This window comes from Strongylocentrotus purpuratus, unplaced genomic scaffold (genome assembly GCF_000002235.5).
Source record: "Strongylocentrotus purpuratus isolate Spur 01 unplaced genomic scaffold, Spur_5.0 spur5_scaffold_19, whole genome shotgun sequence".
Taxonomy (NCBI): Eukaryota; Metazoa; Echinodermata; class Echinoidea; order Camarodonta; family Strongylocentrotidae; genus Strongylocentrotus; species Strongylocentrotus purpuratus.
Window position 1 is genome coordinate 18,813,404 of NW_022145604.1, and position 26,300 is coordinate 18,839,703.

The 26,300-nt window shown below is 38.2% G+C and overlaps 1 protein-coding gene across 2 annotated transcripts; it reads right to left on the minus strand.

Annotated features, from left to right (window-relative positions):
* Positions 1-3,008: 3,008 nt before the first annotated feature.
* On the minus strand, positions 3,009-25,914 carry LOC584145 (cubilin). Of its 2 annotated transcripts, none has more exons than XM_030990512.1 (11): positions 25,006-25,914; positions 20,062-20,173; positions 16,242-16,327; positions 13,662-13,791; positions 12,105-12,491; positions 10,211-10,267; positions 9,133-9,265; positions 8,295-8,518; positions 6,732-7,042; positions 5,672-5,751; positions 3,009-4,574 (listed from the first exon to the last, which is right to left on the minus strand). In XM_030990512.1, exons 1-11 carry the CDS (start codon positions 25,108-25,110, stop codon positions 4,034-4,036), a joined length of 2,166 nt encoding a protein of 721 aa, XP_030846372.1. In that variant the 5' UTR covers positions 25,111-25,914; the 3' UTR covers positions 3,009-4,033. The 2 variants fall into 2 exon arrangements, with proteins under 2 accessions (XP_030846372.1, XP_030846373.1); XM_030990513.1 differs by having other exon boundaries at positions 6,753-7,042; positions 25,006-25,913.
* Positions 25,915-26,300: the final 386 nt, after the last annotated feature.

The window sequence follows — 26,300 nt, forward strand, 5'->3', positions numbered from 1 at the left end:
TCCCAGCCAGCCTCATTTGTCAAGGAACAATTTACATTTGCCACTCTCGACCCAAGTGAAGTGAATAGGTGCCTGGCAGAAAAATTGGAGCACCCTTATTCAATATAGCAAAGCTGAGGCAGAGAAATGATAATGCTTACAGAGGAGTGCTATATAAATAAGTGTGATACATAATATAGGGAGGCTATATCATGAAAGCACAGTAGGCCAACATTTATTAAGTGCAATAAAATGTTAATTTCAGTAACGCGAATTAACTATTTAATGTCAAATCTGCGTTTACTTTGGTATCAAGATGTGGTGGGAAATGATATATAGGCAGAAATATTTACACTGTTATGTAGCCAGATCGAGATATTGAATTCCTTCACAGAATGTAGGCCTGTTTTTCTGGCCTACATTAGTATAGAGCCGTTTCATTTCAAGAGTCAAATAATAATATTCATTGACACTTTTATTTACACTGTCATGTAGCCAGATCGAGATATTGAATTCCTTCACAGAATGTAGGCCTGTTTTTCTGGCCTATATTAGTATAGAGCCGTTTCATTTCAAGAGTCAAATAATATTCATTGACAGTTACAAATAGTGTTTGCTTTAAATCCACTAAACAGTTATAAACCTGTGTTCGGTCACTTGCTCAAATGTCTAAATATATGACCTCATGACATGATCACGTGACAGGAATAAATAATTGTACACCTGTTCACATATGTATGTCATTAAATATGAGCATTCCTCGATACAGAAAAAAAACATTCTCACGTTGACAGGTCAATGTAAAAAAAAAAAAAAAAAAGTAGGGGGGCAGTGGCGCGATGTCAGTACCGGGGGCGTGTGCTTGCATCGAATGGCCAGAAAAAAAAAGAAATGGAAACAAGAAGAAGATAAACAGATAGAGAGTGCTTGAGAGCTGGGTGAGAGAGAGAGAGAGAGAGAGAGAGGGATGCGGAAATAGAAAGAGAAAGAGATAGAGATAGAGAGAGAGAAGGATGCGGAAATAGAAAGAGAGAGAGAGAGAGAGAGAGAGAAAGAGAGAAGAGAGAGAGAGAGAGCAATGGTGAAGTGTGAAAAGAACCAAAAAAAACATACAAACCATCAAACAAAAAACGAACAAATAAATGAACAAACCTTTACAAAAAACTTTAAACTTACAGTGAGTCATGGTTGAAGAAAAATTTGTCATGCTAACATCTGTTCCATCATATTCTCATCATGAATTCATAAATCAATACATTGTAGAATAGTCCAATTGACATCACTTTTTCTAAAATAAGTCCTATTACATTTTAGAGGTAATATTTTTGGTTGGTGTTGTTGATATATGGATTGCCAAATGTGACATTTTCTTCTCATTTGTTTTTATACATAAATATACTTAGAGTATGATAACGTGAACAAAAATTATTTCTCGTACTGGCGCAAGTTTTCATCATAATTTCCAAATCTCCAGTCAAAGGGCGACTGGGGAGGAAGCCTATATATGTATTACATCTGTCACCTTTGACCCAATCATGTTTCATGGAACTAATTCAATAGAGGATGTGCATGACCTCTAACCTCTCACATGTGGTGGATACATCTACGACTAAGTTTATTGACGATTTCTGTGTCTCCGTGGACAATGGTAAATTACAAGAACGAACGTGACGAAAGAAGAAAAATCAAAGCAAAGGACAAGGGTGGTCATCTCCAGAAAAGAGCTGGAAGAGGGTGGGGGGGGGGGGGGGGTGGGTCATTATACGACAAAAAGGAATGTTCACGAAATGCTTCTCTTCTGTTCTTACCCATCACCGCCTCTCTCTCTCTCTCTATATATATATATATAGACCAACTTGTACACCTATGTCTCGTTCCCTTCCCTCTCTCTCCATCACTACCGTTTCACCGCGATGGTTCAATCATTATCATCAGATTACAATTCATCATCATCATCATCATCATACTCATCGGCATCATACTCATCAGATTACAATTCATCATCACCATCGGCATCATACTCATCAGTATCATTCATCATCATCATCGGCATCATACTCATCAGATTACAATTCATCATCACCATCGGCATCATACTCATCAGTATCATTCATCATCATCATCGGCATCATACTCATCAGATTACAATTCATCATCACCATCGGCATCATACTCATCAGTATCATTCATCATCACCATCGGCATCATACTCATCAGTATCATTCATCATCATCATCATCATCATACTCATCAGTATCATTCATCATCATCATCGGCATCATACTGATCAGTATCATTCATCATCACCATCATCATCATACTCATCAGTATCATTCATCATCATCATCGGCATCATACTCATCAGTATCATTCATCATCATCTGTATCATTCATCATCACCATCAGCATCATACTCATCAGTATCATTCATCATCATCATCGGCATCATACTCATCTGTATCATTCATCATCACCATCGGCATCATACTCATCAGTATCATTCATCATCATCATCATCATCATACTCATCAGTATCATTCATCATCATCATCGGCATCATACTCATCAGTATCATTCATCATCATCATCATCATCATCACTTGTATCATCTACGTCACCACTTTTATAATCATCAACGTAGTTCTCAATGTCTTCATCATGAATACCATCATCTTCTTCTCAAAATCTCCCCCCTTCATTCTAAAAATTTCGCAATGTAAGCTCAAGGAGCATAATCATTTTCAATATAATTATTACGAGGGATTCGAAAGCGCTATAAAAAAATACATGTACCTGTATTTCTTTTTTAGGAGGTGGGGGGGGGGGGGGGGACTGCTGTCCTCGTGAAATGGAATCATGAAGGATAATATCTTCATTGGACAACAGCAAAAACAAACAAACTAACAAACAACTTGTCGTTTTTACTCAGATATAATCCTTTGTTTAGCCGATGGGGATGCCGGGGGGGGGGGGGGGCGGGCGGGTACTGACGAGATGAAAATTGAAAGTAACAACATGGAACTCGCGTCTTTGTATAGTCAGTCGAGTGGCTTTTATTTACCAAAACATGAACAGAATAAAAGAATAAGAACAAAGATGAAAGCTGTTATTTGGCAATACTTTTCATGAATGCAACTAATACAACATATCGAATAGCTACTTGATGATGTATTATACAAAACTAGGTAAAATATACACGTATCAGAAGACTCGCAATTACTGTTGTGATTTATATTACTGCTGTTTGAATAATATACAACTGGTTGCATCCATCAATTAACGAATGTATACTTATTGTATTCTTCATGAAATGATTTTGTTTCCCCTAATAGTAGGTTTATTAATCTCGACCCATCAATGTTCATGTCACTGACCAAATACCATGATACAATGTCCGAATTAGGCATGATATTTGTTATGTTACATTATCAGTTGAGGAAAAGAAATTTGGTGTAAATGAAACAAGCAAAATTACTACAATACAGTAATTTGTTCCTATTTAGTTGCAAATGATTATTAATGACAATTTTCGAGTGGGTAAAATGTTTATTTTTCTTTTGCATGAGGCAAATAAACATTTACACATGATATTTACCAATGCAAAGCATTCTAGAATCCTTTTGATGCAATTCAAAATAAATGGTGAATATGAAGTTCTGCATAATATGGGAGGTCACAATGGATTATAACGAAATCTAAGCTAAAACATTAATATAAAATTCGTGATGCACGAAACACTATTTACAGAAAGAACATATAAAAAGTAAGTTAGAACTAAAAACGATCGTTAGTTGGTTGTGTCTCGATTTACTATCAAACGATGACTTGCCAGAGTGTCGTAAATGGCTAATACATTAACTGTTCTATAAAACGTATGTCATGGGTTTTTGTCTAGATTAAAATGTAACTACATGTATGTGAAAAGAAGAAAATATTATAAAAGAAACAGAAGTCACTTTTAATAATTGACTGAAAATTGATTATAAGACATTGAGAGTATGCTTGAAGCACTTTACGGCAGCCGGAACTGGTCCAAACCGTCTCAAACCGCTCACTAAAACTGGCTTTGGGTAGAGTCGATGCTGGAGAAGAAGGAGACTGACGAGGACGAGGAGGAGTCGCTAGGGATCTCCCACGGGTTGATAATAGCTGGTCTGCTTGTGGTTGTTGTTTTGGTGGTGGTGGGTGCTCTGGTTGTGGTAGTGGGGCGTTTGGTTGTGGTGGTGCGACGGGTTGTCGTTGTTCGCCTTGTGGTAGTTGGGCGACGGGTAGTGGTCGTGGGTCGTCGGGTAGTCGTTGTCCGTCGTGTAGTCGTTGGTCTCCTTGTCGTGGTGGTACGTCGGGTGGTACGTCTGGTAGTTCGTCGCGTAGTCGTAGGCCTTCTAGTGGTTGTCGTTGGTGGCCAGGTGAACGGCACGTAGTCGTCGTTAGTCGGCGCGGGCTCGAAGCCTGGCAAAATCACGGGGGCAGGACGTGGTTTAGGACGGCGGGTAGGCTTTGGACGTCTAGTAGGTCGTACCTCTCCACGAATGGTCGGTGGTGGCTCTGTGGTAGGGGGTGGTTGGGTAGTTGGAGGGGCAGTTGTGACCGGTGGTCTGTATGGAAACAATGCACACCAAAAATTAGCTTAAACGATATTTGGCAGGAGTGGTTCAGAAAATTGGAATGTGAAGACAGAAGAAGAACATAAAGAGCCGCGTCACGGAAGATGTGTGGTGTGAAACTGTCCGATAGAAAGAACACAAGAATGCTCATTAAAAGATTGGGTCTGGAAGAAACTGTGGTGGAAGTGGTAAAGGGAAGTGGGAAAGGAAGACCGAAGATTTCAGGGAAAGAATATGGTGAAGAAAGAAAGCTATAAGGCTATAGTCTAAATGAGGAGGACGCTTGAGAAAAGGAGAAGTGGAGTGAGTGAATGTCATCATGCCGCGAAAGTCAGTAACTCCTCGTAAGAGGGAAAATGCTGCCTTTAATGAACGATGATGATGCTTATGCGACAAAAACAGACCAATTTATTATGCCTTCAGTGTTTTGGACGTTACAACAACTTGACCCAAGACATGAAGTATTGCATTTATTTAGGTGTATTAATTTCAATAGTCAAAACATAAGTTACATGGTGTACTTAGTAGGTATGTTTCTAACTTGAGGACCTGTAACAGTATGCTATCCATATTATATTTTGAGGGCTACCCAGAGATAAAAAGTGCTTAGGAGAAAACAAGAAAGTAATGACATTTTTTTGTGTAAAATAAACAGGTGAAAGGTCTATAAATACCTCACGTTCAACTGACCTAATGGCCACGTTTGTGATTACCATAGATTTAGTGATCTCATCTTTTAAACACTCATAACCTTGTGTCCATTTTTCTGTCAGAATTTTACCACTCCGTTTCTCTCATGTTTTTGTTTTCACTCGCAGCAACCCAATCATCTAACTTATTAGTCAACTCTAATTTTGGATGAGAGTAGGGTTTGTCAAATGATAAGGATCCACGTCACCGTTTGATTTTATAACATTTAAAAATCACATCAAAGTTTCGGGCATTAGGTAAAGCTATCCACCTTCGAAACAGTCAGACCCCTCCGCTATTGCCGCGGATGTCGGACCATTCCAAAGGTACACCATGTTCAGATAGTTTTCACTTACGCCCTCGCTATTGTTTATCTGGATGAAAGTACATGTACTTACGGGTGTAGCATTTCATCAAAGATATCCACCACGAATCCACCATGATTGTTGTAACGACTCGACGTAAAAGTCATCCACACCTTTACGTAAAAAAAATGAATAGAATATAAATTATGACAGATAAACAAATGATAATAAACAAACCAACTAACAAATAAATGTCAAATATAAGCACTGCTATCTGACCGTGGGTAAGGTTCCCTTGAAGCCACTCAGGTCAACGGGTAAATAAAACGTAATGTATATCGATTATGACAAATAAACAAATTAAAACAAACACAAGAACATATAAACGAACATGAAATATTAGCACTACTATCTGATCCCGGGAAGGATTACCTTGTGTTAGTTCAGGTTAAAGATAAACTTGAGTTCTGGTAATGCGATTGCATTGTGAAAGAAAAGGTGTGGAATGGATAAGAAAAGTTGATCATATAGCATGTAAGTAATGGTGTGTAATGCAAGGTTCTGTAGTCATCAAAATCATCATAAATTTGGCAAAGTCTTGGTAAAGTAACAATCACTTACACAGAAAGATGTATATGGGACAACACACATGGTGTCGGGGCTAGTACTACCCCGATTTCCTTATCTTTCTATGCTCATTACTCAGCCAGTATACATTTTCTTCCAAAATTGTTTGGTACATGACATTTATTTGTCATCTTGAACATTCAGTGTAAGTTTCGTTAGATTCTGTGATAATTCATTTTCCTTTTTTACCAGAACTCAAGTTTATCTTTAATTGGTAAAAAAATGGAGTGAATACTGATTATTAAACAAACAACAAAACAGACACCATATAGTACAAGATAATCCTATGTAAATTCAGCGAAACAGCAGTCGTCGTCGTGGAGGTGGGAGTAATTGCAGTAGACATTAAAAACTGAAATAAATAACAATAACAAAGTATATTACAGGACCAACGTCTAATATTAGCACTGCTAACATGGGCAAACAAAGTCATGGTTACAGACGACTCCTTCCCCGAAACAAAACAAAACAAGAACAAAACAGACAAGCATACACAGGGACAAACGGACGTGTAAAAAACAATAACCTCAACGAGAGCGATAATAACCTCATCTCCTGAACTTGTGAATTCGTAGGGATCCGGCATGTGAGTTCCGCTGTGCATGGTAATAATAGCAGAGGTACGGTTGCGATCCTGCGGTGCGCCGTTACCCATGCTGAGGAAATCTTTGCGCCACTCGGTTGAGAAGTCATGAAAGCTGATCCACATGCGACGACCTTCTTCGTTCTTGATGGACCACGTGCAGTCCAGGTTGCTTGGGTAGTAGCGTTCCGGGTAGTTCTTGTTCGCCACCGCGATCGACCCGTTGTCCGGCACTAAGAGTGTTCCCCCGCAGTCTAGGAAAAGTGAGAGAACTTGGAGAGTGAGACTCAATTTTGACCTAAGAAACAAAGGACGTTTGTTTACTTTAAAAATATTCAATTTCAACTCTTAGAAGCATTAATGTCATTCAGTCTGTTTGGTCTGCCCTTGCGTATGGTTGCGAAAGCTGGACCTTGAGTAAATTAATGGATAGACAAAATAATTAAAGGCTCGTAGTAGTGGATTCTCAAGAGGAATTTTAAACCATTCGGATGACAACCCCAAAACAGGAGTTGTCAATCACCAAGAGTGGATTTCCATTTTACGACCAACCCGACAGGAGTTATGTATTGCACTGTTCCCTTAACCTATATCATCTTGTAGAATTTCTCATAATAATACATTTCCCTTCATTCCCAAGATATGGAGGCAAGCTAGAGTAATTTTCTGTTGGGTCAGACACATTAATAAGCCAGTTCACGGTTGCAGTCTGAGCATGAGCAGATAAAGGTCATTGCAGAACAAATTTTGAAATACACGGAGACGAAATACTGGATACGTGGTCATGAAAGTTATGTAATCATTATTCATTCATGCACATTCAGTGCACTCCATGATACACAGGTGGAAATATACTTTAAAAAGGGGAAACAAAGGCAATTCATGTAGCACCTCCATCGCTGTATTTCACAATGTACCAAGTGGGACCTCTTCATGTTTTGAAGATCTGTGGATATTCGGGGTCATTGCAGTAATGTGCTAACCGTGAACTGGTCTATTGGTATACTCAATCAATGGTGTCAGCGAATTTCATGCAATACACATGAAAACCGACTAAGCTATGGCTTGAAGCTACAGAAATGTGGAGAAACTGAAGAAGTGCTTGACTTCATGTAGGAGTGTGTCGAAAGATTTCTTTTAAACATCATAATGTTTAGAAGATGTGAGATGTGAGTTGGTCTAGCGGTAACGATCTTGACAAGGTGAGGTCTCTATCTTCGCCTTCAAACTGACTCAACGGATTCTGGTAGGAGTCGGTGCCACGTCTTTAGGATAATGACGTTAAAGGTCAGCCAGAAGGGATAAGACCACACAGCGAGGTCATAAACATGTGGCTATCTCATTAACATAAGAAAAAGAGGATCATGGGGACCAACAGGCACCGATTGGGGAAGTTTTCTATATAGAGGGAGCAAGTAGCTACAAGTATGACAGTGGGGCTTAAAGGTCAGTCAATGTGATATGAAGCGGATAAATGGTGGGGGACGGAGACAGGGCGCTACTTACCCGTGATAGGTATCTCCCTGAAGTAGGCCCGGAAACCCTTACGGGCAATGGCGAGACTGGTCTCGAATGAAAGCCATACATCGGAGGCGGTCGAAACGAAACGTAGGCTATTGGTGTTGGTAATTTTACCCGTTTTCCGGTAAAATATCGGATATACACGTAATAGGGGTCCATTGCCCATGCTAACGAAATCTTCGTCGTCCTCCACGTCAAAGTTGTCAAACCTGTCATTTTAGGGGAAGGTTTGAGTTCTGGTTAATATGACAATAATTTGTTAACTTTTTCATAATACAATAATGATAATTATAATACTGATATCAGCCAGGTTTATTCTACGCATGATTGGTACCTGTATCAGTAATAATACTTCTCTAAACACAATGACTATTTTTTTTGGAAAACTTGTGTTTTTTTAAGCGTTATCATCAATATTCAACTGATCCTTTACACCACATGTTAATGAGGTCATGTGAAGCGCGACTACTAGGAAAAGGCGCTATACCAAATACTCGTTCTTTAAATTTTAATTCTTACAGGCCCTGCAATTTTACGCTAGCACCATTAGCATTGCAACTTGCAAGCCACCCACTACACTTGGGTTGAGACTGAGGGCCAATGTGGGTTTACTGATGTAAGCACAAACCAAGAACCGAACGTTATTAGTTATGTACACCTTTGGGGCATGACAAATTTTGCAATTACCCTTATAAATTGTAACCCTAACTTGTAACGTGAATTACCCAACTTTCGTGAAAATTGGGTTGAGTTTTCACAAAACGTTCGTGTAACCGAACAACCGACGCGATGACCCAACGGGACAAAGTTAGCCAACACTTACCATACTTCTATGCGGCGTCCTCTCCTTGCCGATATAATCCAATTGGTGGTGACGTGATTACGGTAGAATTTGGGATAGTTTGGTGATTTCACAATGGTTTTGCCACCGACAGGAATAACTACTCGGCTTGTTTCTATGAAAACAAATTATAAAATCAAGAATCATTAACCCACAACTAGGCGTTGTGGCGTGCGCCTGTAATCCAGCTAACAGTGGAAGTTACAAACTGATTCAGCCGAGGACACAGGTTCGAAACTGAGTCACGTCTTGCGGATGGTGACGTTAAAGGTCGGTCCCAGACGTAAAGAATCATATCTGATTGATACACGTCTGTAAAAACCCAATTACACACACACACACACCATGGCCCACTGGAACCGGATAGATCCTGCCATATCAATGCTAATGGAAATAGAGAAATCCAATAGTCAATATGCCACATATCATATTTGCCTGTACCTGCTCAGTGTCCAGTGCTTTTCAATTTTGATCATTTCGTAGTTAGAATGTGGTACATAACGACCTCAAATACCTACGATCTTTTACCTAGGAGATCTTAAAAAGAGGGAGTTACAAAACATCTTTGTATTGCCTTGGCACAGAGTTTGGCTAACTTGGTTTCACTTGGTCACAACATGGCGTATATTCTTTTGCTTTGTGCTTGCCCAACCAAGCAGTATTCGCCATATTATGGCCTACTTGAACGGATAAACCAAACTCTCCTAATCAATGGCACTGCCTTTGAAGAATTTGTGATGCCACCAAAACAAACTTGACAACTATGCGCCCGGCAAGAACCTTCTCCCAGAGAAGAAATTATCAAATTCACCTTAGGGCAAAACTATGGGGTGTGTACGTACCATGAAGGAATTATTATCATAATGATATTAACATCTCGCAGACACAAAGGTAAAGTTTAACAAGGTACGAGCGAAAAGATTAGTGCCCAAAGTACAAGAAATTTGATGACAACATATTGACTGTGCACTGTTTGGTTTGTTTTCTATCATAGAACCATCGGTGTTAATCAATATACGAAGTTATGTAATCGGAATAATGAGGGAAGGTAAAGACTCACCATTTTTTGGTCGCGTTTGAAATGGGTTCGAGCCGATCATAATATCTGCCGCAGGAACTGGAGAAGAAAACAAACACGAAACAAAATATAAAGAAACATTCAATCGTATGTCACGAATATACAAAGAAATCGAAAAGCCCGTATTCATACATTTTGCAAAAGCTCATCAAGCTAGAAAACAAGAGCAACGACGCTTTCTGTTGAAAGGAAATGCTCCCACGAAGCAACAAAAAGGTGCGAGTTCGCTGAGTGAGCTTTTGCGTTGACCACGATAGAGAGGCTTGCTCATGCTCTTTAATAACTGTATCATTTTTATTTTGAGGTATAACATAGCATACACATTTCTTTACTTGGAGGATTGAAATCAAGAATAATAGGCTACTCTGTATAAGTTTAAGGTACTATGTCCCATTTGCAGGCCACAAAATGAAAAAGTTTAAATTCCAACGGCATTTGAAAGATAATACTGAACTAGAACTTCCCTTTAAAAAAAAAAGTGGGGGGGGGGGGGGGCTTGAAAATGTCTTTAAGTGGGAAAATAACGACTATTAGTTGTCGAATCGACTTAAGGTCGATACGTGTGCTATATAAGAATCCAATATTATTATTATTATTATTAAGTGATACCAATACAGTAAGAAATAGTCTGATTTTCAGACCATTGTACCGGATGGTCGTACGTTTGTGCTGCGCAAAGATTCAATCAGTTTAATTTTGGCCATTACAAGAAGTGGGTTATTGATGTAGACAAATGCTCATAAACCCTTTTCAGCTCATTTTATGTATGTTTCAACTTTCAAGTTATACTACTAAAGAAGAAAAAAGCCAGCCAGTCACTCAATAGTGTCTGACAGTGAAGTCTAGCAAGTAAACGGGTTTCCTTGCATAATTTGAATATTAGGACAATGCTAACGTTTAAATTTCACAGATAGGACATACATGACATATTCATAATTCCTGCACAATTCTACATAATTTGATGTTGGCTGCATAAGGGAAGTATCTTTAAAGAGGAGGTTGCACTCTAGGAAAAATAAAATTTACTTTGTGAGCTTTTGAACCTTTCTAGTTGTTCACACTGCAATATTTTGCTTCATATCAGAACGTGCCTCTAATTCGCGATGCATATCATCGCATAAAAATAGTTTCCATGTTTAATTATAGATTCAGGTGCGATATATATTTTACATTTGTCGACATCTCAATTTTGTTTCAACTCAGGATGTCTTAGAAGCAGGCACATAGCCAGAGTTTGATGTGTTTTTTGGGGTTTTTTTTTTGGGGGGGGGGGGGGGGGGAGGGGGGCGCATACATGTAATCGATCGAGGTAAAAATAAAAAAGGGGTCTAAACAATTTCAACCGATCTTGAATTTGGGGGGGGGGGGGCATGTGCCCCCCCCCCCCCCCCCGTGGCTACGTGCCCGCTTAGAAGGGAAGCCTCTTTCGTAGTTTGCTGCTTCCGTACATGTATGTGTATTTAAACTTAATTACCAATGCAAAACCATTACAGAATTTCGATCCACTGACGTATATCCCCTAGAAATCATGTTCACATATTTGAGTAGGTGATGGACAAGGTTATCGTCATAGGGTTGATTTTTCAAAAGTCTTTGGGATCTAAGAATATGGACGTCGTTCTTCAAAAGACGTTAAAAGATGGGAGTTGTTGCTACCTTGTTTGGCGTTCAACAATAAGGGATAGAGCAACGTCGATCTGGCGCTGCTCAGTGGCTGCCGGGCTCACGATCATCCGAATTTCCGTTTCGGTTTAATACAATTTGGAGTGGACTATTAGGCTATTATTATTATTATTATTATATTATTATTACAAGTTTGCCGATATCCCATTAAAATACTTGTCTTGAGAGAAATGAAAAAAGAGAGGACATTTACCGTTTATTTCCCTAGAACTGTCGCTGACTTCGATGATGAAACCTTCATCTGTATCCCAATCGTCCGATCTGAAGGTAACCCAAAGCTGGTGCGCATTGGGGAGTCTGAGGTTCGTCTTGAAAAGTGTAGGCTTGTCAACGCCACTGTGCTTGAAGATGAGCGTGTTGCGATCACTATCCCGGAGAAGACCTTGGCCGAGGGACAAGTAGTCGTAGTTTGTCTCGGTCCTGAATTTCTTGAACTCGACGTAGAGGAAATGCCCCGGGACGGTACTGACTGTCCAAAAACAGTACCGGTCGGTCAGGTACGCGCTGGGAAACCCCGGGTGACGGATCCGGTACTGCTTGCGTTTCTTCGACAAGTCAAAGACAAAATCCTCTCCGCAACCTAGGAAAAGGAGAGAAGATTGATATAGCATTACAAGAAATCAAACTCTGGCCTTTAAAGCCAGGGTATTTATTTTACCACACTTAATCGCTTCGACTTCTGTAATGTATTTTCAATTGTGCCATTTTTCTCTGATGGCATACATAAAGCGATTTCCGGTTCCTGTACCCAAGCATCATCACAGACGTGCTTCATGCAGATAGTGATGTATTGTGGGACATCGGGACATTGTGAACAGCAGACAGAAGTGTACGTAAATCTGACGAAATGTCAGTATAATACCGTGCCTTTTAAAGGGAAGTCAACCCTGTTAATGTTGGTTTAATACAAGAAGGCTTCTGGTTTTCAGGTTTAAAGAAATACGTAAAACTCTCAAAATACATTCAGAAGGAGAATTACCAGTAAGCAGTATAATAAGGGTGATAGGACATGAAACAAATTAGAAATATCACCAAATTCCTACGTTGGCGCCCTTTGGTGTCGCCCTGTCCCACTGCCCGTCGGCCTTAATGCCCTGGCCTGACGAACTGCGGTTGACGCCTCAAGTGAGACTGGTCTAAAGAAAAACTTAAAGGTATTACAAAGTTTTGGGAAATATTGAAAAATGGGTGGATAGTGATTCTTTACAATTTTGATATATTTGGATGCCCCTGTGGATGTATTAAAACACCAGAAATTTAAGCCCCTAAAACATTTCTGCTTTCGTGAAAAATTGAATATAAAGATTTACCGGTGCTCCCGGTAAATTTTGATAAATTTCAAATAGGTCCTACGGCCGTGCAATGGTAGCTGCGACCATGCAAATCACAGAGTATGTAGTTGTGGTATATAATTTCGGAACGAGAATAGCTAATCAGTCGATTTTAGTCAATAGACATGTTTTATAGCTTAATTAATATCTTGACCTTGAGAGGGAGCTATTCAACATGAAGTGTTTATTATTTACAATTTCATAACTTTAGAGTCGATTTCGACCGCGACAACGATCACTGAATATTATAGGATCGTATATGCTTCCAATATGTTCATTTCAACCAAATTCATGACCCCATACCAAAACTTTGTATTACCTTTAAGAAGATCAAGGTGGAGGAAGAAGACGATAAAAGAAGAAGCAGAAAGAAAAGCACATTTAAAATTTCGATTTGATTCTTCGAGACAAAAACTCACGATGAGGCGCCATTTTTTTCCAATCGCACCATTTGGCATCTTCATCGCCGACACAGAACCGATCGTCCGTCCTTCCATACGAGTCGATAGTACTGTTTATACAGGCCTCTCGAACCTCTAGCCCACAAGTCTGCGGACGTAATGATAATAATAAGGATAATTATATTACTACTACTAATAATAACAATAATAATAATAATTGTGTTCACACAGGAATATTAAATCAGCATCAATGCTGACCTCCCCAGAGCCCTGCACTAACCATGGGTGGAGAGTGGCAAATGTGTATTATTTTTTTGGAAAAAATAACATTTTGTCGAGCTGGGATTTCAACCCTCATATCTTAAAGATAAACTTTAGTACTGGTAATGCGATTGCATTGTGAAAGAAAAGGTGTGGAAAGGATCAGAAACAGTTGATCATGTAGCATGTAAGTATTGGTGTGCACTGCAAGGTTCTGGAGTCATCACAATTGTAATAAATTTGACCGAGTCTTGGTAAATTAACAAGCCCTGTACACAGAAAGCTATATATGGGACAACACACATGGTGTCGGGGCTAGTACTACCTTGATTTCCTTGTCTTTCTATGCTCATCATACATCATAGCCAGTATACATTTTCCTCCAAAATTGTTTGGCATATGTCATTTATTTGTAATCTTGAACATTCAGTGTAAGTTTCGTTTGATTCTGTGAGAATTAATTTCCTTTTTTTACCAGAACTGGAGTTTATCTTTAAATTGATAGTCAAGTGAATGAAGTACTATACTAAGACCAGAAATACATATATATATATATATATATATATATATATATATATATATATATATATACACACATATATATATATATATCTATATGTGTGGTTCTCAAAGAATAATTGAGATGGGGACTTGGACTTTATTGCGGTCATTCGTTGCTTCACAATATTACGTATTCAATTTTCGTTTGTCTGTGCTGGTGTGTCTGTATGTGTGGGAGGAGGTGGGGTTGGATGGGTTGAAGCTCCTGAATATATCATTTAATGATATGATACAATGATACATGTATTAAGTTTACGATTCCCACCACAGTAGACACTATTGGGGATAATAAAACCTGTGGGGGACTGGAAAAATAGGAAAAAAAAGTTGAAATCACTCGTTTTCCCGAAATAGGTTCTATGCTGCCAACAAGGGTAATCATTATACTAATGATTTAATCAATATATCATCGCATACTTCCAAAATGCTAAATTGCTGTTATCCTCTAAAACCACCCTAATATGATCGCAAAAAACTTTCGAAAACTCAACCAAAAGGAATTTTTAATAGTTTTGTCCACTGTCCATCAACTTTGGGCATGTGCAAACTTAATGACGTTATCAGATCTTAAATTTGCATATGACGTAATAAGATATTAAATTAACATATGACGTAATCAGATTTTAAAATAACATATTACGTAATCAGATCTTAGATTAACATATCACGTAATCAGATCTTAAATTAACCTATGACGTAATCGGATTTAAAAATAACATATTACGTAATCAGATCTTGATTCCCCGAGGTAATACCACAGGGTATTGAAAATGTTCCAAAATAAATTTGCTGAAAGTCTTTAGCATCGTGTTCCCCTGGATTGCCTTAAGCCCATGAGTTAATTCCTGCCGGAAATCACAAATACGCTAATTTGATCGTATCATCATTGATATAACAATTATCATTAAAGCCTGTCTGTACAAGTTTGGCCAGGGGGGATTAGACCCCCCTGCAAGGTTAGGCATTGTTTACTATACGGTCTAGAGGGCGCAAATAGCTATGAGTATTGCAAGGCATGAAACCATATTTGCTACTCTCTACCAAGGTGTTACTCCCTACTAACTGGAAGTAAGTAAGTTATTCTCTAAAATGCTTTCAACGCCTTGGCATAGGGCAGCTTGGTTAATAAAGTCAGCTATGCAAAATGCATCTCTATGGATGGTATTTACTTTGCATACATTAGTTGTTGCCATTTCGGACAGGCCTCTGGCAAGCTTTGAGTCTTTAAGAGAAAGTTTTGTCCACTTAAAAAGAATGCATGTCTATTCCGGAAGTTCGTTGCACTTACACCGAAGGTTGTTATTCCGAAGGTTCGTTATTTGGAAGATCAAGGACTCCTAAAATCAAATAATGTTAGTTTTTCCCAAGGTTCATTATTCCAAATATGGAACAGAACCCTATAAGATTTTTTGGAATTACGAATCTAAGGAATAATGAGCCTTATTTGGATTCACGAAGCTTCGGAATAATGAGCTCTTTGTTATTTTCGGGTCTATGAACCGTCTGATAAACGAATCTTTGGAATAATGAAAATTCGTAGTACTGCAAGAAACTTTCAGAATATTGAACCCTCGAATAAAAGATTTTTTTAAAAGGCACATTCAAAGTAATGCAAGAAGAGTACGAATGTATCCCCCCTCCCCCACAATGCCAATAGGGCATTTATGTTTCGGAATTATGAGCCTTTATGTTTATGAACTTTCGGGAAATCGAAACTTCTTGGGGGGGGGGGGGGTCAACTGCCCCCTGAGTATTATCGTAACGTACATTACATACCTGATGGCCATCACATATTTCATGCCAATCAACGCAATGCTGTTCCTCTGGACAACGAACTCCAAGGAATGGATCGTTATTACAAACTGGAATCAAATAAATGAAAATAATGTGACAATAAACTTGTAAGATAATACAAATTAATTATATTTGCTTATATAGCGCCTAACACTTACTTTATCAGATTCAGAAGTCTCTAAGCGCTCTACAATAATGCAGCATAATTACCTTGGTTTTAGCAGTGCAGCTGTTACGCAAAGTGAGAGAGTATAGTCTTTCATCTTTAACACAACGGTAGAATAGAGTTCTGGGCAGGTGTGGTAGGCGATTTGTTCCGCGGAACGAATCTACTGGATCGACTCGTTCGCAGATACGTTCGAAAGCCGCCGTTCTTATCCGACATTGGCCGAACGTTTCTGCTTATATAATCGCGTATATTTTTATTACTTGTGTCGAATAAACATGGATTTTAGCTTTATCTTGATACTTTTGTATTTATTGTTGCAATGAAAACCAATAATATTTGTTTTGAAATATTACTTAATAATAAGGTTTATAACCTCGTACGGAATTACCCGCGCGCGGTACGAAAAATAAATAAATAAATAACCTACTGACTAGTATGCGCATAGAGTACATGTATATCATATGCATGCACGCACGTGCATGCTCGGCACGATATATTGCGACACGGCATGCTGATCTGGGCGCGAACTCGATAACGTCAACGTGAATTTCGACAGCATCGACCTTCAGCATTCATTGTCAGAAAAACGGGGGGGGGGGGGGCAGGCGACAGTTTTCTGATATTAGGCCTACATGTACGTGAAAATGTACGTGAAATTAGTGGTTTCCAAACAAGGGGGCGCAACAGATCTGCCACTGTATGTAGCGGAATGGGGGGGGGGGGTATAGACACACTATGATATGGCTAGTACCAAGGGTTGAAAATTCAACAAAATATGTCGGGTTTTTCTTTTATTTTTAATTTTTTTTATTCTGCCGGACACGTCTTTTACTTGAGGAATTTTCTTTCTCTTCTTTTCTTCTTCTTTTTTTTAATTGGTCCTTCTTAATTATCAGCTCGACCACTCATTTCTTTTTGTGTTGACCCCGGCCGCGCATATTTTTTTTTACACAACTGTTTAGCCACTTCAGTCAAATATACTGTGCAAACGACTAGAGACAGAGTCTAGCTTTACCCTTAGCAGTTTTGTTGGATTGCTGGAGCTAGCTGTACATGGCATACATACTCGTTATTTTTTTCGGGTTAAATCTATCCTCTCTTCTCTTTCATTATGTATTTCTGTGTTCTCCTTCAATCTATCCTCTTCTCTTTTGTCATGTATTTCTATTTTTCTCTTCAATCTATCGGCCATACAAGTTCTCCCTCGTTATGTATTTCTCCCTTTATTCTAACCTCTTCTCTTTTGTTTTATGTATTTCTTTGTTTCTCCTCCAATCTATCCTTTTCTCCTTCGTCATCTTTTTCTTTGTTTTAATCTGATAGATTCCCTTTCTCCTTCTTTATGTATTTCCCTGTTTTTCCTTTATAGTCTAGATCTATGATCCTCCTAGCTCTTTAATTATGTATTTCTATGTTCTTCCTTTGACTTATCCTCTTCTCTCTCCTTATGTATTTCCTTGTTTTTCCTTCTCCATATCCTCTCCACTATCCTTGTTTTCCCCTTTCTATCATCTTCCCTTCCCTTGGTGTACGTGCTTGAACATAATAGTGCGCTGACGACCTAGAATCTTTCACCAGAGCACTTCTTGGATTTTTTTCGCGAAAATGGCTAAACAGTTGTGTAAAAAAAATATGCGCACCCCGGTCCCCACCCCACCCCACCCCGCATCTCTTTCATTTAAACTACATGTACATCATGCATGCAGCCCACATGCATAATTAGATTCTGTGATGAAGCCCGGTAATAGGTGGTTGACGTAACACGATATCATATAAAGCAGCATTCAAACCAAATTAGAAGGCCTGATTAGAAAACACCCCGACATCTGCTTTAACAGGCAAACTAAGCCTATGGCAACAACTGCCCTTTTTGCTAGACCACCCAGTCCCCGTCGCTTCGCGACGGCGCTGTCTATAGTTACTGTTTGTGGTCAATCATTGGCCGCAATTATCAACATATTTGAACAACGGGAATCTGCATTTCTATACAAAGTTCTCAAATTGGCAATCGTTGGTGTAGCTAATTTGGAGAAGTTTGATTGGTTGCAAAGGCCGACCAGAATAGTTCATTTTGCTTTAGGGGTGTACCATGTCGTGTATTCAATAATACGTGAGCACGCACGCTCTCCGATGAGATTCGGAACGGATCGGCGGCTAAATATCCCGCCGATTGGTTCCACGGAATGAATCGCCTGGCCGGAACCGATCGCCTGTGACTAGCGGAACGAATCTACGAATCCGGAACAAATCGGCGGGTACATATCCAGGCGATCGGTTCCGGAGGAACCGATCGCCTGCACGGAACAAATCGCCTATGACACCGGCCCCGTCTTATAAAGAGTTGCGATTGATTCAAATCGATCGCAACTTTACATTAATTGCAACTTCTATCTCGTAAGTACACAGTCACAGTTGCGAATAATTTTAATCTTTATAATATATAGGGTCCTATTTCACGTAATTGAAAATAATTGCAATTTGACAATCATATCGTTATATAATGCCTATTTAAGAAATGAAAACGCTCACCACTTTAACGATATGAGTAACGATATGAGTAAGTGAATGTATTGTAAAGCATTTGAAATTCAACACAAATCTGTCTTATCACAGGGATATTTGATATTTAATCACTTCTGTATCAGATTTCCCCAAATCCCTTTGCTTTCTAACTTTCTTTCACCGTGTTAAATCTATCGAAGAGGGGAAGGGGGTCTAGGACTGTCCCATAAATAAATGTTGCCGCGTATTCGAAACCGTCTCCACACTTATTGTTCTTTTCCTTGACCATTTTTACAACTTTACGATAATCAAACACAATTCACGACCACTTTGAATTTACGTAACATTGTGCGAACCCTATGTCTTATCACGATACTGACGAATTGTGTGTAAAATAGATTGGGGAACCGTTTCTACATTATGTGATTTTTTAATCTGATTATTTAGTAACTAACTTTTGATATTGAATGAATCCATTAATTATTGCATTAAAAATACTGATTAAAATCAAATCCTCATAGAACAGAAACCATGGAATTGACTCGGCAAAAGAAAATCAATGGACATAAATCATTCCATTTTTGTTCTCCCTAAATATATTTGTAAGCTTTATAAGAATTTTGGCATAAAAAACTCATCCAATAGATCTCAATGGAACTCATATGTACACTATATTATGTTTCAGTTGATTATTCTTTAGATGTTTAATGAACTCAACATTAAATCATATTTTTATTGTTATTTTCTTATTTTGTAAAGTTTTTTTAAGTAGCACATTGGCTTAAACATTTTCTATAAGCACATATCTCGCTTTAGAAATGCTAAATGAATTATAAACATCATCATCATCATAATTCTTGTTATTATTTATCATTTTCATTCTTCTTATTATTATTAATATTATTATAATCACTATACCATCATCATTACTAATTTTATCATCATGATCATCTTCATTGTTACTATTATCAATTAACCATAATCATCGTTGCCAACCTTTATAAGTAATACAGATAACTATAAGAGCCAAATAGTAGCAATGACTACACAAGCCGAAGAGAGAGAGAGAGAGAGAGGGGGGGGGGGGGGGGGGGTGAGAAGGGCTCCCAAAAGAAATTAAAGAATACTTACAGTATAGATCATTGTTATTTAGTCGTTGTCTGACGCTGGCTATGAGGTACTCCGTGTGTTTCCAGCCATAACTGACGTCCGAGTTTCTCTTATGTCTTCCTCCTTCGCCACCCTGAAAATAGACAAAGCAGACGATTTGTTTTCAAATATTGTAAACTATTTGTTATACCATGTCCATGGTTATACATTGACTAAAATACATACTGAATTCTTGAATATGCACTGCGCCTTAGATCCCTCGTGTCATAGTACATTTTGTTGTATTTTGATTGGCTAAGAATGATTCACGTGATCGAACATAAACATTTCTCTTTGAAGGCTAACTGCTTTACTATTTCTCATTGCTTTATATAGGTAGATGATATAAGAGAAGATAACTTTCGGCGACGGCAGGGATATTTAAAATAGACCCAAAACACTTCCACCTATAATGTGCTGCTAACGGAGTCTTTTATTTCTCTCATTCTAGTGTCCTAAATACATAAATAAATACATGGTCATTGTTTATACATAATATAAATGTACGTTCATATACAGCCTCCTATGAGGAAATGTCGCCTTTTCTCTCGAATGTAAAATGGCTCCTATATTAAATTAGATACAATATAAAACACATTTTCGCCTTTCTCGTCGCATGCTGTCGTCATTCAATCGGACCTCTCTTTTTTTCCTCCATTCGACCAAAGAGATATCCTCCTTGATTCGACCAGCAAAGTGAATTAAAGATAAAGACCAGTATGGTCATGCGATTGCATTGTGAAAGAATGGTTGTGAAATCGATCAGAAAAGGTTGATCATCTAGCATAGATGTACTGCAAGGTTCTGGAATCATCAAAATGATAAGAAAATTGGCCCAGTCTTCTTAAAGTTACAAGCACTGTACACAGAAAGATGTATATGGGACTACTCACACGTGCGCGACACGTACGTTTTTATCTTTCACACACCAATAGATAAACTAATTTACCAAATATATCAATATTAGTAGGCGGTTTCCCGGCAAATTTTTTATCATCATGTATTATTCAAAACATATTCTTTCACATGATTGGTAATAAGAGCTTTCATTTCATTTTTTGAAATTGGGGCGTTTCCAATACTGGTCTTTACCTTTAACCTAATTTTATCTAAACACAATCTGGCGACTTACTAACCACAAGCTTGCTCTTATAACAGCACAAACACCTGGAGTGTTTCTTTCAAAAGTTGTAAACAAAAACCTTAGGCAACACACGTAATTCAATAGTCTACTCGTGCAGACTCTGTTCTGACGATCACGCGCGATTCCACTGGTCGATTTTAATTTTTTAAGACAAAGATGAAATGATCCCCGAATTTCTACGCCCGGCGAAAATTGTTTAGGCTTGGCATACCATCGATTCGTGGTTCATTCAGCTTGCCGCAGATAGATCGGGAAATAAAATAATACAGTATGGACTATGACCCAGCACGTAGTCCCGACGACTATATCAAAAATCTTCCTAAACAGGTGTTTAGAGAGAGTGATTACGTAACACTGCAGAGCCAAGTAGGTACATGGTTAAAGCAGGGAGGTGTTTTAACTCTCATATCCCTGGTTAAAAGTAAAGACCAGTTCTGGAAACGCCCCCCTCAAAAAATAGAATAGAAGCTCTTATTATCAATCATGTGAAAGAATATTTTTGACTAATACGTGATGATACAAATTTTGCCGAGAAACAACCTACTATTGATATATTTGGTAAATTATTGTTGTATCTATCTGGACCGGATAGATATCGCGCACGTGTGGGGTAGTCCCATATACATCTTTCTATGTACAGTGCTTGTAACTTTACCAAGACTGGGCCAAATTTCTTATCATTTTGATGATTCCAGAACCTTGCAGTACACACCAAAAATTATGCTAGATGATCAACCTTTTCTGATCGATTCAACAAAGTTTCTTTCACAATGCAATCGCATGACCATAACTGGTCTAATAGGCCATGGTGCATGGTTAGGTGTACCTCGGTGGTTGTTCCAGAAAGTTGTTGGTAAACGAGAATATGAATATTCGGACCCCAATCCTACTCACATTACAGTTAACCTTGAATTCTGATAAATATTTAAAAAAATATATTCTCACAGAATCCAACGAAACTTACACTGAATGTTCAAGATTACAAATAAATGACATGTGCCATATAATGTCGGTAGAAAATGTATAGTGGCTGAGTAATTAGCATAGAAAGATTTTTTTTTTATTTATCGAGGATGAATGTCAAATATATATATATTTCATCTCGTTTTTTCACTGATTCAAACAACCAATCTTAATACTGCAGGATAAACAATCCAGAATAAATAATATATAGCAATTTTTTTCTCAAAATACGATTCCCATACCAGAAAGTTGAAAGGTAATGTGTGAACTTTTCATTTTAATGTTTTAGTATGAAAGATTACTATTGAAAAATTTCACCCTGAAAGGAATAGTCTTTGAAATGCTCTTATTAAGCTTATGACAAGTAAACAGCTAGAGGTTGTGGACAGTGGACCACAAGCCCACATGTTTGTGTAGTCCTATATATATATATATTTATGTATTACATGCCACTTCAAATCCCTGCTTCTGATCGGTTATCAGCACATTTGTCACTGATTGTTGTCATTTGTCATTGAAAAAGCCTTGTGAAACGGGTCTCAGAACTCTCCCCTTTCAGCCATTAGAAGTTTAAAACTATATTATAATAAGGTACCCATAATAAAAAATTATTTCTTTTCCCGGTCAAATAAAAAAAAAGGTACAAACGAAACAAGATCTCTATTAAAGGTACTACAAAGTTTTTTTGGTATGGGGTCATGAATTCGGTTCAAATTAAAATATTGGGAGCATATACGTTCCTACAATATTCATTGATCGTTGTCGCGGTTGAAATCGAGTCTGAAGTTATGAAATTATAAATAATAAACTCTTTAAGTTGTATAGCTCACTCTCAAGGTCAAGCTATTAATTTAGCTATATGAAACAATGTTTCTTGACTAAAATTAGCTATTTCCGTTGGAAATTATATATCACAACTACATATTCTGAGATTTTCATGGTCGCAGCTACAATTGTACGACCATAGGCGCTATTTGAAATTTATCCAAATTTACCGGGAGCACCGGTAAATTTTTATATTCATTTTTTCTCGAAAGCAGAAGTGTTTTAGGGGCTAATTTTTTAGTGCTTATAATACGTCCACATGGATATCCAAATATATCAAAATTGTAAAGATTCACTATCCATCCAATTTTCAAAATTTCCCAAAACTTTGTATTACCTTGAACTAAAATACATTTTGAACTGCAAATTGTTTATTTTTCTTAATGTTCCAACCGGAATCGAGTTTAATCATTATTTCTAAGTTTTATTTCTAACTATATACATGTAGTTATTACCAATTTACTATATTATGACAATTACTATAATTAAAATGCGTTCTTCACACTACAATAAACATTTTATATTGAGAACTGATATTATGCTGTCGAAAAAATGTCGGGTTATTCCACCCGAATCGAATTCAATTATTTGAAATGTATACTACTATTTAATAAAGTAATACACATATATAATTAAAGGATTTATTCTTTTCACAGGTCTAAAAATGGTGAGAACGGAGAAATCTTTGACAATATTCTTTTCAAATTGAAATCTACTATAACGCTGTATAATTTTGTTTAGTTACTCTATAGTCTATGCACCCAGAATCGAATTCAATTATAAGAACCATTTACAATAGTGAAATATAGGAAAGACTTCATTATCCCCCCCCCCTGGTCAAATGAAAATTAGATAAGAGCGGGGGCAGTGTATAGGAGTAGATCTCTAGATACACAACATTGAACCATGGTGAGATAATCACTGCTTTTCCAGCTAAACTGGGATGGAATGTGTTGTGACATTTGAAATCGAAACTTCTAATAGTTATGTAGTATGTTAAAGAAAAACCTTGGGTTCTTTCATGGATGTGCGGCTATATAGCATATCCGTGAACTATGGTATCACGTATATCGGCGGTTATTTCTAGGGTATTCCGCCTGGAATTTAATTCAATCATTAGTACTGCAATAAAGGACCGATCCGGCACACGTGCTTTTAATTCCTGCTCTAAAAAAAGGCTGACTCCGTGGGTTTGCAGCCCAAGGTCGAGATGATTAGAACAGGCTCCCTGAGCGATCTGCAACATGTGATTTCAAAGTAGGAAAAACGAAAATGCGATGTCTTCTCTGTCTACAAGAACAATTTAATAAGGAACCTTATGAGATTTGGTTTATAAGTGGAAATCACAAGGGTTTGCCAGTTTTCATCCCCAACCCCAAAAAGAAAACAGATAAAAAGAATAAAGAGAATACGAAAAGATAGTGCTTCGTGCCAAGAGGAGAAACGGAGTGGGGGATTTCAGTATAATGTTATTACATCGTCATTTGAACATCGTGCTGTCTAGTAAACTCTGGAGGCATCATCATCATCATTATCCCCACCACCATCATATCACTAATCATTATCACCACCATCATCATTATCACTAATCATCATCACCACCACCATCATCTTCATCATCATCACCACCACCATCATCATTTAGTGCCATGTGTCATTTTCATGTCGATCTCTATAATATATGTTGCCTAAAAGTGTAATAAATGATATTGACAATAATTATATGATACTTCAATGGTGGTACATGTATCATGTGCATTATAATATGATTGGGGTGGGGCGATGGAGATGGAGGATGTGTCTGAAGTGGGTGGCTACTCTCTCGTGAGCAATTTAGTGGGCAGTGCCAGCGTGGGAAGAGATAGAGGGGATAAATAATTAACATAGCCAGACAAGCTAAGAACAAAGTCGCGTCGAAACAAAACATTCAATTCCAACTGATAACCTTTCATGATCGTAAACCAACAACGCATGATTAGTTTACATTTTCTTACCTCTAGCTCTTCCTCTTCGTCTGCATGTGGTCGAGTCCAGGCCACGTGGAATAAACAAACTAATAAAAACAACCAAACAGCGCTCATCACCCGAAGACCCAGCATGCCGGTGGCGCAACTAGCGGTCGTCCGACCTACACCTTCAGAGTAAAATATTTGAAATTAAATCGGCAAAATGCCGCGATTTCCTCCACTCGTCGTTAATATTGACGATGAGTCGATGATGAAGATGAAGATATGCGATGACTCGGAAACGCAAACGGTCCTCACACTCACACCGACAGTTCTGTCCTGCTTACGTAACCGATCAATGCCCCAACGCCCATGAAACACAAATTATATTCCCTTCCCCTTTCTACGCAACGCCCTTGACGTATTGGGAACTACCATGAGAAAACGATGAGTGAAAATACTCGCTATCCCTTTACGTCGAACAAAACCAGTGATGTTTTGTAGAGAGTGGTATATTTTTTTTCCCACTCGTCACGATATGTCCGTCTGCGCCAGTCGTTCTTATGTCATAACCTTTTGTTCTACGATCCCAGTTTAAACGTCAATCACCAGCGAATGTGCTATTTCGCCCAGAGTGGGTCTTGCCTTCAAACAGCCGTGAGTGAGACTGGTATTGGAATGGTAGGATGACTTAGGAGAGTTAGTTGGAACATCACTTGGTGCTTGGAGAACTTGCGAGAAGGATGGGGATGCTCCAAATTTTGATTTCGTCTTTCTGGTCTCAAGTTGATGGTTTTAAGTCTGGAAGTATCAAACTATACTTCACCATGAACCTCACCAAACTGACTCACTGATAACAAAGTTAAAATAGATACAAAATAAATAATAAATAAATAGTCTAAATAAATAATTGTCGGTGCCCCATACCAGATGTAAGAACTCAATCAAGATATTGCGGTAATGATGGGGATGGTTTTATTTATATAACAAATCCGTTGGGGTTAACATCCTCTGCTGTTCCGCGGTCAGTGATTCTCTATAGTCCTTGATAAACCCCGTGGGATACTATTGTGGCAGAAGATAAAGACCCAGTTCTTGATAACTACAGCAAAACCAATCAAAATATATCCTTTTTTTCTCGCAATTATAATTTTCTTAGAAAACACTGCTGCTTTGTTTTTCCTCAGAAACACCGAAACTGCAAGTCAAGGTTGAAATGAGTGACGTCACCCGATACCACCTGCCTGATCATTCGCGGAAAGTCAAGGTTTTTTTTCTTCAGTTTTCTTTTTTCAAATATCGTGTAGTCCCCCAAACTAGCACTAAACTTTGTTTATGTCGGT